The sequence below is a fragment of the Rhinoraja longicauda genome, chromosome 5 (genome assembly GCF_053455715.1).
Source record: "Rhinoraja longicauda isolate Sanriku21f chromosome 5, sRhiLon1.1, whole genome shotgun sequence".
Taxonomy (NCBI): domain Eukaryota; kingdom Metazoa; phylum Chordata; class Chondrichthyes; order Rajiformes; family Arhynchobatidae; genus Rhinoraja; species Rhinoraja longicauda.
In genome coordinates, this window is record NC_135957.1 from 60,255,923 (window position 1) to 60,271,471 (window position 15,549).

The following is a 15,549-nucleotide window of genomic DNA, read 5'->3' on the forward strand; positions in this document are numbered from 1 at the left end:
GAAAACTGAATTCTGGACCAGTTAGCCTGACATTGGTAGTGGGGAAGATGCTTGTTGATTATTAAAGATGTAATGGCACTGCATTTAAAAAGCAGTGACAGGATCTGTCAAAGTAAGCATGGATTTATGAAGGGGAAATCTTTTGAGGATGTAACAAGTAGAATGGGTAATGGAGAGCCAGTGGATGTGGTGTACCTGGACTTTCAAAAAGCCTTTGACAAGGTCCCACATGACATTAGTGTGCAAAATTAGAGCACATTGTATTGGGGGTAGGGTATTGACATGGATAGAGAGCTGGTTGGCAGACAAAGCAAAGAGCAGGAATTAATGGGCCCTTTTCACAATGGCAGGCAATGATTAGTGGGGTGCCACAAGACTCGGTGCTGGGACCCCAGTTATTTACAATATATATTAACAATTTAGACAAAGGAATTAAATGTAACATCTCCAAGTTTGCAGATGACACAAAGCTGGGTGGCAGGGTGAGCTATGAGGAGGATGCTGAGGCTGCAAGGTGACTTGCTCGAAGGGCTGAATGGCCTACTCCTGCAACTATTCTTTATGTTTACCTCTTCTGGCAGCTTGTTTCGTACACCCGCCACCCTTTGTGTGAAATAGTTACCCCTCGGATTCCTGTTAAATCTTTTCCCCTTCACCGTAAACCTATGTCCTCGATCTTCGAAGTTCATTGTGTTATCCATATGATTTTATTTAGTCTTAATTACAATAGTCACATTTATTTAAGCAAATACTCTTGCTGAATGCTTTTTAACTAACTTTGCTTTTATGTGTGGAGATGAATGTTATGCAGATTTGTCCTGTTCTTTAATAGGCATAACGATTATAAGGTGGTGTCACCTGCACTGAGAGCTGTAGGAAACATAGTTACTGGAGATGACATCCAGACACAGGTGCGTATGTGATCTATCCTTTGGACATTGTATGTATTGGATCGTTATTTTTTATCTTTATGCCAGTTGTTCAAAGAGAAACAGTAAAAGCTAAAGCTTTTTAAAGTATGTTGAGAAACATCTGGATACACATTACACAGGCTTTAAAGTGGCAGGTCATGTTGATGAGAGATGAGTCATACAGCATGGAATTGGGTTCTTTGACTCAACTTGTCCACACTGACCAATTTGGCACATTGGGTTAGTCCCATTTGCCTATATTTGGCCCACTGCCCTCCTATCCATATACTTGTGTATACAGGTACTTTGACAGTTATTATATCCGCCTCTATGGCTACAAAGCGTCCTACAAGAGGAAGATTGAGAACCACTTTTCCAACAATGACCCACGGCGGGTATGGCAAGGCATCCAGCACATCACCAACTACAAGACCAGCAACCGCACTACTGCCGACGGCGACGCCTCGCTGGCAGAGGAACTTAACTGTTTCTTTGCTCGTTTCGAGGTGAAAGCTACAGTGGCAGACATAACACCCTCTCCAGCACCTGACAGCAACACCTTCACTGTGCAGGAGTATGATGTTAAGCGCGTGCTCAGAGCAGTGAATCCCAGGAAAGCTGCAGGCCCCGATGGTGTGACGGGCAGAGTGCTGAGGGAATGTGCAGACCAATTATCTGAGGTCTTCACAAAAATCTTCAACCTGTCCCTTTTAAAATCCACCATCCCTCCCTGCCTGAAGTCCGCCATAATCATCCCACTGCCGAAAAAGTCTGTCATCAGCGGTCTTAACGACTACCGTCCGGTAGCACTCACACCGGTCATCACAAAGTGCTTCGAGAGACTGGTCCTGCAGCACATCAAAGCCAGCCTCCCACCCACCTTCGACCCACACCAGTTTGCCTACAGAGCAAATAGGTCTACAGGGGATGCCATCGACACTGCTCTTCACACTGCACTGACCCACCTTGAACACCAGGGGAGCTATGTGAGGATGCTCTTCCTCGACTTCAGCTCTGCCTTTAACACGGTCATCCCGAGCAGACTGGTCACCAAACTTTCCGACCTTGGATTTTCCCAAACCATCTGCCAATGGATCAAGGACTTCCTGACCAACCGCCCCCAGACTGTCAAAATAGGCCCTCACCTCTCCTCCACCATTACACTGAGCACCGGCTCACCACAGGGCTGTGTGTTGAGCCCCATCCCTTACTCCCTCTACACTCACGACTGCGCCCCCACCCATCCCACCAACACCATCATCAAGTTTGCGGATGACACGACTGTGGTTGGACTCATCTCAGAAGGAGATGAGACAGCCTATAGGGATGAAATCCAAAGGCTGGCAGCATGGTGTTCAGTGAACAATCTGGTCCTGAACTCCTCCAAAACAAAGGAACTTATAATTGACTTTAGAAAAACCAGTGGAGATTACGACCCACTCTACATCAATGGGGTCTGTGTGGAAAGGGTACCAGCTTTCAGGTTCCTGGGTACGCACATCGCAGAGGATCTTACCTGGTCTACCAACACCATCACCACAGTAAAGAAGGCACAGCAGAGACTCCACTTCCTGAGGATCCTCAGGAAAACCAACCTGCAGGAGAAGCTCATGTTGTCCTTCTATCGCTGCTCCATCGAGAGTGTGCTGGCATACTGTATAACCACATGGTATGCCAGCTGCTCAGAAAAGGACAGGAAGGCCCTTCAGAGGGTCATCACGACGGCCCAGAAGATCATCGGCTGCTCACTGCCCTCCCTGGAGCACCTGTTCAGCCTACGCTGCCTCAGTAGAGCAGGCAAAATAATAAAAGATCCATCCCACCCCGGCCACCGTCTGTTTGTTCATCTGCCCTCTGGTCGACGTTTCAGGTCGATCAAATCCCGAACAAACAGACTTAAGAACAGTTTTTACCCCAGGGCCATACGAGAACTGAACACTACCGTTGCACTAGGCAACACCATTAAAAAATCTTGTACTTAATATAATTGTATTTAATTGTATTTATGTATTTATTTGTTTTTGCATTTATTGCATATATGTTTGTACGCACCGTCAGGATTGGCTATTTTTTAATTTCGTTGTACTCGTTGCAATGACAATAAATGAATATTATTATTATTATTATTATTATTATCTGGCAGCTCATTTCCAGATATGGACTACCTTTCGAGTTGAAAAAGAGGTCCCTCTTAAATCTCTCCCCTCTCACCTTGATCCAGTCTCTTCTAGTTTTAGAATCCTTTACCTTGGGAAGCAGACTGAATGCTCACTTTGTTCATTGTTTTATACATCTCAGTAAGAACAACGTGGCAACTATGGAAATTTTATTAATTAAATCTGTAATTAAAGTTCTTGCGGACAAAAAAAAACTTCCCACCTGGTTCACTTTATGCTCTTCAGGGAAGAAAATCTGTCATCTTGCCTGATTTGGTTTGTGTGCTCTTGAACTGCCTCAATTGATGGGTAATTAGGGTTGACAATAAATGCTGTCAGTTTTCCCTTTTGTATCGTGGGAAATCATTTTTTTCTTCAAATGATCTGTCAATACCTATTATGTTGCCTCAGTTGAAATGTTTTAAGAGGGCATTATATGGAGAGGATTAACTATTTCTGTGCATCCCCAAAAAAACTACATTAATCTTATTTTAATTGCAAATTATTTTGCTGCTGGTAACAAAAGGTAAATACAAGTCCCGCAAGGACAGCCTCCTGCAGTTAATTCTGTAACGTGTATTGCTGAAAGTAGAAGTGCAGTCACTGAAAGGAAGCATGCAGGTACAGCAGTGAAGAAAGCCAGTGGAATGTTGGCCTTCATAACAAGAGGAGTTGAGTATAGGAGCAAAGAGGTCCTTCTGCAGTTGTACAGGGCCCTAGTGAGACCGCACCTGGAGTACTGTGCAGTTTTGGTCTCCAAATTTGAGGAAGGATATTCTTGCTATTGAGGGCGTGCGGCGTAGGTTTACTAGGTTAATTCCCGGAATGGCGGGACTGTCATATGTTGAAAGACTGGAGCGACCAGGCATGTGTACACTGGAATTTAGAAGGATGAGAGGGGATCTTATCGAAACGTATAAGATTATTAAGGGGTTGGACACGTTAGCGCAGGAAACATGTTCCTAATGTTGGGGGAGTCCAGAACAAGGGGCCACGGTTTAAGAATAAGGGGTAGGCCATTTAGAATGGAGATGAGGAAAAACTTTTTCAGTTAGAGTTGTGAATCTGGAATTCTCTGCCTCGGAAGGCAGTGGAGGCCAATTCTCTGAATGCATTCAAGAGAGAGCTAGATAGAGCTCTTAAGGATAGTGGAGTCAGGGGGTATGGGGAGAAGGCAGGAACGGGGTACTGATTGAGAATGGTCAGCCATGATCACATTAAATGGCGGTGCTGGCTCGAATGGCCTACTCCTGCACCTATTGTCTATAGAAATGAATGCTTTTAGAGGAATTGTGCCATATTTACAATTCTTAATGTGTTACTAATTCAATTCGCATTCTGAAAGATACTTGGTTGATACAAATCATTGTAGATGGTATAATTAATTACAGTTGAGGATCAGACATATTGAGCAGTGTTGGGGCAGTTGATTTTTTTTAAAGCTAGTGAGAGAGGTAGGACAAGATACCAAAGAATAACAAACAAGTGATTTTTAGTGTTATATACAGCATTTGCTCCAACTCGTCCATGTTGACCAAGATGTCTATTTGTGCCAGTACAATTTTTGGCTGTGTTTGGCCCACAACCCGCTAAACCTTTTCTATCCATGTACCTATCCCTAATCAGTCCTTGCTTTTCCAAATCCTGTCCCTCAGAATCCCCTCCTCCAACTTTCCCACCATTGATGTGTTCACCAGTCTGTAGCTCCCGACCATCTTCTAATCTCCTAGTACCTTGCTTCTGGCTAATGATGAAAGTATACCTTCCATTTGTTCTGTGGCTTCCCACTGTATCCTAGAATCGAGCCCAGGAAATGTAACCACCTTAATATGCCCCACCTCTTGTAATCTGGATATTTACCAAGGCATCATATTCATTTCCCATAATTCCTTAGCTTCCAAAACCTCTATGGTAAATACAAATGAGAAACAGAATCTGTCGTGTGAGCTTAATACATGGGAGACTAAGTAACTATTTTTGTACTTGTTTCTTTCTAAACTTTGAGTTGATGGGCTCAGGATAGTTTTATTTGCATGCTTTACAGGTGTTTTAATTTTTCCTTAGGTAATTTTGAACTGCTCTGCATTGCCCTGCCTACTTCATTTGTTAAGCAGCCCTAAAGAATCAATAAGAAAGGAAGCTTGCTGGACAGTTTCAAACATTACTGCAGGAAACCGAGCACAAATCCAGGTACTGTACTTCCACGTTATTGCACGATGTAAAATCTGTTAATACGTTTCCTTAATTTAGAACTCTTAAAGCCCAACAACAAAATATCATTTGAAGGTTGTTTTATATTGTGACTGGAATGGATTTGGGTTAGATTGGCCAACTCCTTTTATTCTACCACAATGTAATATGATCCATTCCTTTTAGTTTAATGATAGGAACCAAATGCAATCCACACGCAAGTGTCCATGAAGGATGGTAGCATTATGCATATTTTTTTTAAGTTTGGCTTTTTCATGGTAAATGGTTACTTGAAAGGAAGTTCAGAAAGATGACCAAGAAGGACTTGGATTACAACAGCTTTTTATGGGCTTAGAATGCCCCACTGCGCTTTTGGTGGTAAATTAATTTTTGAAGAAGAATTGGAAAATGTGGCCACACAGCAAACACTAACATTGCCAACATTTGTTTTGTAGTGTTGAATGAAAGCTAAGTATTTGCCTGGACATTAGAGTTCCCCCACCTCTTCGGACCCCAATGTGATGTGGTTTAATGCCTTGCAAAAAAATGTTGTTCAGCACTTACTACTGCTCTGAATTAACAACCACAGTTTTCATGCTTATGGGTGCAGTATTCAGCTTTTCGAATGCCAAGTTAACTCCCAGCATCGTCACGGCTAATGGGCGGCACGGTAGCGCAGCGGTAGAGTTGCTGCTTTACAGCGAATGCAGCGCCGGAGACTCAGGTTCGATCCTGACTACGGGTGCTGCACTGTAAGGAGTTTGTACGTTCTCCCCGTGACCTGCGTGGGTTTTCTCCGAGATCTTCGGTTTCCTCCCACACTCCAAAGACGTACAGGTATGTAGGTTAATTGGCTGGGTAAATGTAAAAATTGTCCCTAGTGGGTGTAGGATAGTGTTAATGTACGGGGATCGCTGGGCGGCACGGACTTGGTGGGCCGAAAGGGCCTGTTTCCGGCTGTATATATATGATATGATAAATTGCACTGTTCAAAGTAAATTAAGTATTTAAATGGTGTCAAAAGAAACTTTAGATGGCACAGTTTTACAAAATGTGATGACCAATACATTTCACAAGTATGAAACTAATTCAGATACAGCGACTTAAAATAAACCACTTAAATTGGTGGAAAAACACAATTGCGGGATGCCAGTTGGTTGCCATTGCTAACCAATTAAGGAATTGAGAAAATTAAGTTTATGAACGCGAGGTTGAAAGGCCTTGGCAGATGTCTATCAGCCTGTACCCAACAGACTTGTGGCGCAATTATTTCCAGAGAATGCTAAAAATGAACCATGCATGTATCCTGGAAACTTCTGGATTTGAATGAAAATTATTTGTAATTATACAGCATAGCCTTAAGAAGTGATGAGACCATCAAATTTTTTTTTTACAGACTTTTGTTGATAACTGGTCATGCAATAAGCCCTGTTTTGATATTTGTATTCTGTCTCGTATTTAACAGGCAGTAATAGATGCAAATATTTTCCCAGTGTTAATTGATGTTCTTCAAAAGGCTGAATTCCGCACTAGGAAGGAGGCTGCTTGGGCTATCACAAATGCAACATCTGGTGGGACTCCAGAACAGATCAGGTAAATTATAAACCAGAAATATGATGTTCATTTCCCAACATTTGTGTTTTTAGTTTAAGTGACTGGAAACTTTGTATATTTACTATCTGTCATACAATGTCTAGAAACTAAATTGTGCAGAGTCAAACTTGGAGTCCAACTAATGCCAGGATTTCAGAAAACATTGAATAAAGTGCCATGTCAAAGGTTATTGCAGAAAATGAAAGCTCAAGATGTAGAAGATTTCACATTAATGTGGATGGGAGAACAGAGGTATGGTTGCTGAATCTGCTGAGATGAGAAGCAAAATAAGTTCGGAAAGGCACAAGAAGCTACCGTGGATCTAATAGGTTAATTGGGCATAGATTGGCAAATAGTGTAATATGAGAATGTGGAATTGTCCATTTTGGTATGAAAAAATAAAGGATGCCTAATTGGTGAGATGCAGATGGGTGTAAGGGTCTTGGATATCTAATGGTCTCAAACTGAGATTATTCCATGTAACTAGAGACAATATTATTGAACGGGTGTGAGGCATGGACTCACTCGAGCATTGTCCAAGTCTCTCGATGGTTTCTACATCCGAATGCTCAAAGTTCAAAATGTCAGTTGGAGGGACCACGCCACCAAAGCCCAGCTCTATGGGGAGATTCCACCTCTGACCGAGAAGATCAGGTCGAGAAGGATGAGGCTCGCTGGTCATTGCCACCGCCATCCAGAAATACCAGCAAACAAGGTTGTGCTGTGGGAACCCACCCATGGAAGACTGAACCCGGGACGACCAAACAAGATGACGTTGATGGAAGACGCATATGTAGAGACAAAAGAGGAGCTTGCCAGCTATATGGAAACCAGCACCACTGCGTCCCTAATGTTTTCAACAATCTTAAATTTTAATTAATTAAGGATGGGTCACAGTATTTCACAAAAAAAACCTAACCTGCAAGTGGAGAAGGTAATTATTATTGTAATTGTGAGTGAATTCGTTACAATGTAGGGAGATACTACTTAACTTATAGGACATTGGTAATCCACATTTGTGTGCAATATTGGCCCTAAAGAAGGATGTTAATGCATTGCAAAGCAATTCAAAAAAGGTTTACGGGGCATATTCCTGGAATGCTCAGTCTTGTATGGAAAGGATGGATATGTAGGTTTGTACGTGTGGAATTTAGAAGGAAGTAAGTTGATTGAAGCACATGTGCCTGCGGGACAGGGTGCCATTTGAGGATAGTTACACTTGTGGGTGAATCTAAATCTTAAGGGGCGCTGTTTAATATTAAGGCGTTACCCACTTAAGAAAAAGATGAGGCACGATTTCTTCTGAGATTTTTGTGCTTGGTTCACTTCCTCAAAGGTGAAAGAAATGGTCTTTGAACATTAAGGTGGCAGCATTTTGTTTCCCCGTGTTTCCCCGTGCATTAGAATACTACAAGTTGTATATGGAAATCCAAAATATCTTGAGTATTTTCTTAAATTTTGCCAACAATATTTCTGTTGGAACCTCCTTGACACCAATAGCAGAGCCTGAATTTATTACATACCCTGGCAATTAAACCGAAGGGTTTGTTGAATCTGTGGTAGGTTGGATCTGACTACATGAGTAATGGCATTGATTTGAGTGAGAAGTAATTGCCACAACAGGTCAACGTACATTTTATATGATGTACATATTTCTGAATTAATTAAGATTTAATTTTTCAAACACTTTTTTGTTTATTTTTACGTTGCCACCATTTAGGATTTTTTTGGGGCCACAGTGTTGGATTTGGTTGTACCATTGAGAATGGAGAGTGTTTTATAGAACTTTAATCTTGGGAGTACATTGTGTTTTCAACTGGTTACTGACTGCAAAATGTAGATCAATAGATCAAGTTATTGTTTAGTCAGTAATTTTTGATAATGTAATCCACAAGTGTTTACATAGTGCCAAGCTGAAATTGATGCTGTTCAAATTTTACATCAAATAAAATGCTCAAAAACTAAGCATTCCTTAATCTTGTTAATTAAAAGATGTCTTTGTCCATGTTCTCGGCAAAAAATGAATGAACTAAGATAACCTTTTAGTGTTTTTCAGACCTGAACTTCAAATCATTACCAAAAAGTATTGTTGAATGTTTGTTATGCGTGGTTAAATGTTTATTAGCCTAAAATTTGGAACTTTGTGGGGACGGGGAGGAGACCCAATGTTACATTAACAGACAATTGAATTACTTAGCATTGGATTTTAAGGAATGATATTTGAATGTATGTAGCATGCCTCACAACTTTGCCATATCTTAAAGCTCTTATGCCAATAGAGTACTTTACAGCCAATAAAGCACCTTGGAAGTGCAGCTACTCTTGTGGCATAAATAGAAGGAAACATAGATCAGTGTCTTTTTTTAATAGATTTGGCAGTAAAAGTAGATAATTCTTATTGTTGATCTGGCAATAAGTCCTAGGATATTTGCTAAAACTAATTCTGCTGGCTCTTGGCTATTTTAATCTTACCATGAGCAGTTTGAAAATATTTAGATTTGTTTACATGATTTCTGAAATGTTTATTGACTGGAAGCTTTATTTTCCTTTAAAGGTATTTGGTAGAATTGGGCTGCATCAAACCTTTGTGCGACTTACTTACAGTCATGGACTCCAAAATTGTCCAGGTTGCTTTGAATGGACTAGAAAATATTCTACGGTTAGGAGAACAAGAGGCCAAGCAGAATGGAACTGGTATCAATCCATACTGTGCCCTTATTGAGGAAGCCTATGGTAAGGAAAGTGTTTGTAGAAGAGAGTAAATAACTATCTGTCTCTCTTTAAAGAAACAGTCTTTTGATAATAGACACACAATGCTGGAGTAGCTCAGCGGGACAGACAGCATCTCTGGAGAGATGGAATGGGTGACGTTTCGGGTTGAGACCCTTCTTCAGACTGATAATGTTTTTTGTCCTTTGATAATGTTGGATATAAACCACAAACAGATTTGGGTGTTCCTGTGGTCTTTCCTAGTTTGATATATTTTTAAACATTACTTTCTGAATTGGGTATATTAACTAAGTCCTGAATCTGATTTACCTGGCAAATAATGATGCAATATCACCCAGGTTTCTTGCTTTCCATAAGGCCAATTTTTTGCTGATCCAGTCTGCTCTTGCTCAAATAATTGTCTGCAGTGCGGTATGTTCCTGGTTTAGATCTAATGGGCCGATTGCATTGTGGTGTGCATCAGAATCCAGTTGTGCAGTCTCTGTTCTCGCTGTCCAGAGTTCTTTTAACAGTTAACTATTGGCAAAGCTTTGTACCTGATTTTATAATTCTAAATATCTGATGCTTAAAGGCTGTTAAAATTGAAGTTGTTTTAACAAATGTTTAATTATTTACTCTAAATACCTATGAAGGACTTGCTTTCCCTTTTGTCTCCTAATCCTTTTCCCTTTATACATTGAAATTGGTGCAATTTCAAATCCTGCATCAAATCTTATTATCAAATCAGATACATTGTCTAACATCCATCAGGTGGTGCCAGTCTGTCCCTTCCTCCTTTGTTTGTATGTACACCAATCAGCCAAAACATTATGACCCCCTGCCTAATATGCTGTTGGTCCTCCGTGTGCTGCCAAAACAGCGCTGACCCGCCGAGGCATGGACTCTACAAGACCCCTGAAGGTGTTCTGTGGTATCTGGCACCAAAACATTAGCAGCAGATCCTTTAAGTCCTGTAAGTTACGCGGTGGAGCCGCCGTGGATCGGACGTGTCGATCCAGCACATCCCACAGATGCTCAATCGGATTGAGATCTGGAGAATTTGGAGGCCAGGGCAACACCGTGAACACTTCATGTTCCTCAAACCATTCCTGAACAATGTGGCATGGCGCATTATCCTGCTGAAAGAGGCCACTGCCATCAGGGAATACCATTGGCATGAAGGGGTGTACCTGGTCTGCAACGATGTTTAGGTAGGTGACACGTGTCAAATTGACGTCCACATGAATGGCCGGACCCAGTGTTTCCCAGCAGAACGTTGCCCAGAGCATCACACTCCCTCCACCGGCTTGTCGTCTTCCCACGGTTTGTTCGGACCAGACGGGATAGCCATCATTGCCTTCGCGCATCGATGAGCCTTGGGCACCTAACACACTGTCCCCGGTTTGTGGTTTGTCCCTCCTCGGACCACTGTTGGTAGGTACTCGCCACTGCTGACCGGGAGTACCCCACAAGCCTTGCCGTTTCAGAGATGCTCTGAACCAGTCGTCTGGCCATAACAATTTGGCCCAGGTCTTTACTCCTGCCCATTTCTCCTGTATCCAACACATCAACTTCAAGAACTGACTGTTCACTTGCTGCCTAATTTATCCCACCCCTTGACAGGTGCCATTGTAACAAGATGACCAATGTTATTCACTTCACCTTTCGGTGGTTATAATGTTTTAGCTGTGTTAAATGTGTTATTAACATAATGTGTTAAATGTATGTTTTTAGTCTTTAGCTTGTTTTATGTGGGAGGGGGGAGAGATGGGGGGGAAACTTTTTCTAATCTCTTACCTCGACAGAGATGCGGTTTTTTTTCCGTATCGTATCTCTGTCCGCACTGCAGCCTAACATTGAGTAGTTGGCGGCCTTTGCTGGAGATCAACTTCAAGAACTCCTGCGATTCCTGTCGGGGATCGACTTTGGGGCTCCAATCACGGGAGCCTGCGGATTTTAACATTGTGGAGCTCGCGGTCTCTGGTTTGAGACCGAATTCGGGAACTCCAAGCCGCAGGAGCTTCGGCCGCCCCGCGGCGGGAGAATAAAGAGGAAGACGATTAGACTTTATTGCCTTCCATCTCCGTGAGAAACGTGGGGAATCCACTGTGGTGGATGTTTATGTTGACTTTTATGTAGTTGTGTGTCTTGTTGCTTTTTTTAGTATGGCTGTATGGTAATTCGAATTTTGCTGTTCCTTAATTGGTACATGCGACAATAAACTGTCCTTAATCTAATCTGGGAGAGGATTTAAGAATTTATTTTAAAATAATGCTGAGAATTATCCAGGCAAAGATATGGCCTTCTGAATCTCAATACTCACTGTTTAAAGACAGTGGCAGCAGCCATTGAGATCTGGCCCATGAATATTGTGTAAATTAATTTGAAACATAGTGCCATTTGTATGTGACATTGCATTCTTTAATTTCAGGTCTGGACAAAATTGAATTTCTTCAAAGTCATGAAAATCAGGAGATTTATCAGAAGGCCTTTGACTTGATTGAACATTATTTTGGGATAGAGGAGGAGGACTCGACCATTGCACCACAGGTGGATGAGAATCAACAACAATTCATCTTCCAACAACAAGAGGCCCCAATGGAAGGTTTCCAGTTGTAAATGCATGATTGGTGAAATTGTCTATGATACCACCATTGCACCATATTCATAACTACAAATCCTCAGAGCCAAAATTAAAAAGCTGGTGTAGTTGAATTTAAAATTAGGAACATTTTTGAAAGAGCAAAAATGTGAGACAGCTTATGCACTTTTCTATTTGCAGTTTAAGATGTAATTTAAACTGCGGCTGTTGATTTTTATGTTGCATATTTAATGTTCATTTAGGTATCTTGAGTCATAGATCTGAATTATGTATCTGAATTGCTCAAAAGAAAAAGTTTGGTCTAGCAGATACATCAATATTTAAGCTGAAATTACAGCCATCAAATAGTACTATTTCATTTAACTGTTTACAGCCCTAATTTAAGCAGAATACTTATTTATTCTTTGTTTCTAGAGCCTCAAAATACTGTTACAGGGTGTGGTTTCCTTTGTGTTGAATAATGGAATTTAAGTCTAAAACTATTTGACCAAAATTCTTTCTAAAGTCCTAAAAGTGTATGCTCTAATTTACATTTTAAAAATACCTGGTTGAGCAAATTTAACCTATTAAGGCAACTTTCAACACTAGTGTCTCTAATGAGTTTAAAGGTACACCCCTGCTGATAAATCTACCTCTTTAAATTAGGACACAATTGTTTAAAAGTTATTGATTTCAAATATTTGTTAACAGTACAAGTTAATGTGAATGAAAACAGTAATTGTCAGCATTTGCTAGTCTATATTTCAATATGAAAACCTGTAAATTTATTTATAACTTTCTAAAAACAAATTGCACTCTGAACAGGAGACTTGAAATTGTAGCACTGCTGACTATACATCATGTTGATAATTTCATTAGTTATGTTTAGAATTCCCTAATAGGTTCATCCAATGAGGAATACCTGATTAAAAGCTAAATGTAAGATTTGCTCCTCTTCTCCCTCCCATCCACTCCTTTGCATCTTCTATCCTCTTTCCTCCCAGGAAAAAAATAGATTAAACTGAAGGGAGGTGTAATCATTTTCCACTTAGTAAAATTTGTTTATTAATTAAGCATTGACAGAAGAATTTTGAAGTCAAATAAGTTCTGATTACTGATTTAATAATGCATAAGTGCTGATTACTGATTTAATAATGCATTTATTTTTCTTCACTAGCACGACTACTGATGGTCCCTTGGGGTGATATTTCTGTAAATGCCATAGTTCATTTAATGAACTTATGTACAAAATAGTACAGAGTAACTTTCATCACTAAAATGGTTAATAGGTACCTAAAGTTTTAAAATGCTGATTAAAAATCTAAGGTCAAGTCACCATATTGACATTAAAGAACGAAAAATGGTGGCAAAAGTGATCCTTGAATCTTTCATTTGTATTCTGCAATTTAAAATCACAGCCACAGTTTCAGATGTTATTTCTTGGGTGTTGCAGCAGCATTAAAAATTTCTTTCTATCAGATCTTTAGGGCCTGCAAAGGACAACCTTTGGTGTGAAGAATGTTGTACAGTGATTTTGATTTATTTTGTAAAGAAAGTTTTGAATTTTGCTCTTGCAGATTCAGTGTTAATATGCAAACATCACTACTTTCATGTTACTTCTCTCCTAAAATCCATTGTTTAAAATGGGCAACTGTTGTTTAAAAATTCAACAGATAATACATTTTGGTTAAATCTTGAAGTTCATAACTTAGTTGATTTAGTAATTCTCATGTATTTTTACTGCGTCAGAATTTAGTTAATTTTACTGTTGTACAACGTTAAAATGAAAATGGGAAGTAATGGCTAAAAATTATTGGTGATAATGGTTAACATGATGTTCAATGCCCTCTTTTGCTATTTTAAAGGAACCCATGTGTTTCTGGTCATTCACAAATGTTGCCAACAGTAATTCTAAAGTGAAAGGGAACAGATTGCTAATCTGTGTTGGTGGAAAGTATAAAACATGCCAAATTTGCATTAATTAAATGTAACTGATGTACAGTGGCAAGTGTGTATGTAAAGAAACAGATATTTGGAAAAACTTTAAAATACTCCTTGCTCCGTTACTAAAATACATAGTTATAATTAGCAATTTATTTGGGTTTTTTTCCACTACAGCTGATGCCTTTCAATGAAAAGTGTCATCTGTACTACATGCCATTCATAGGTTATGGGGATTTTTGTTTTAAATAGCAGTTATAGCTGAAAGCTTGAATTCAGCTAGAACTCTTAAAACCTATGGAACAGCAATACAAAATTGCAGGATAGGAAACATTTCCACATACTGTTTTATGCATGGTTGTTTCAGTTTCGTAACAGATCACCAGTGCTCCATGCATAAAGTTGATTACAGTCTTCACTACTTTTGAAAGATTACTCAATATTTCATTTGCACAGCATTTAACATGACCAAATAGCTTAAAATCTCTAACAGTATTATGTTAAAAAAAAATGTCCCCTTAAGTTGATAGTTTACGATAAACTTATCTGACTGGGATAAAACTGTATATAAAAATTCTATAAAGGGATACTTTCTATTTTGTCTCCTCTTGCCTCAAAAGTTCCCATGCAAATGAGTGTTTTGCTTGGTTTCCCAGTCGGTATCCCTGCTATAGAATTGAGAAGTCACAATACAAATGCTGATTTGGCAAAAGACAAAAGAAATTTTGGCATTGTGTTGTTGCTTTTGTTTGCTACATTAGCCACATGTCCAACTCAATGCCTCATTTTGAGTTAAACTTTGTATTAGCTACCTTGCTGCATCTTGCAGTATGTATGTTGTGTTATATACAAAATAATGTGAACCTGAAAACTAATACTGTGCTAGATGTATCAGCATAAATATTTAAGAGCTTCATTTATTAAACAATAATTACAATACATCTTTACCAGCAATAGTTGCATAAATCAGAAGTTTCTAAAGATTTGAAAAATCTGTGCTCTAAATTGACATATCTTCATTAAAGCTAATGTTTTTGTGTGTATATATTTTTTTACAATGTCCAGAGCTTGTACAATTTGACATAAGTATATTCATCATTTTGGATCTATTTTCTTTCATTTGGAATTACTATTACTCCTGTTGCTGGCAACAGCCTTGGAATCAACAGTCCTGAAATCCCTTTCCTCTTATTCCACCCTCCCCATTCTCCTTTAATTTGAATTTGTGTTGGAACAAAGTTAAATAAAAATACCGTCAAGTTGCAAAAGATCTCCAATCTGTTTTGTGCATTTTGTATATGTGCAAAGAATGTTGCATTTTTTCCTTCCACTTTTGGACTGGGGAATAGTTTTCTAGTGAATATCTTGCAAGCATACACAAGCTAATTGATTATTCAGTTGCATTGAAGTGTATTGGATTTGAAAATATCTGGAAAGTGAAAATAAAATCCATTCACATGACTTTGAT

General features: G+C 39.6%; 1 protein-coding gene across 1 annotated transcript in view; it reads left to right on the forward strand.

Annotated features, from left to right (window-relative positions):
* The window catches only part of kpna5 (karyopherin alpha 5 (importin alpha 6)), a 35,151-nt gene extending 21,077 nt beyond the window's left edge, over positions 1 to 14,074 (forward strand). Inside the window, exons 10-14 of the mRNA XM_078399637.1 lie at positions 833 to 911; positions 5,132 to 5,257; positions 6,723 to 6,850; positions 9,405 to 9,583; positions 11,991 to 14,074. Coding sequence (XP_078255763.1) covers positions 833 to 911; positions 5,132 to 5,257; positions 6,723 to 6,850; positions 9,405 to 9,583; positions 11,991 to 12,178 — 700 coding nt within the window. The 3' untranslated portion in view covers positions 12,179 to 14,074. The remainder of the gene's footprint in view (positions 1 to 832; positions 912 to 5,131; positions 5,258 to 6,722; positions 6,851 to 9,404; positions 9,584 to 11,990) is intronic.
* Positions 14,075 to 15,549: the final 1,475 nt, after the last annotated feature.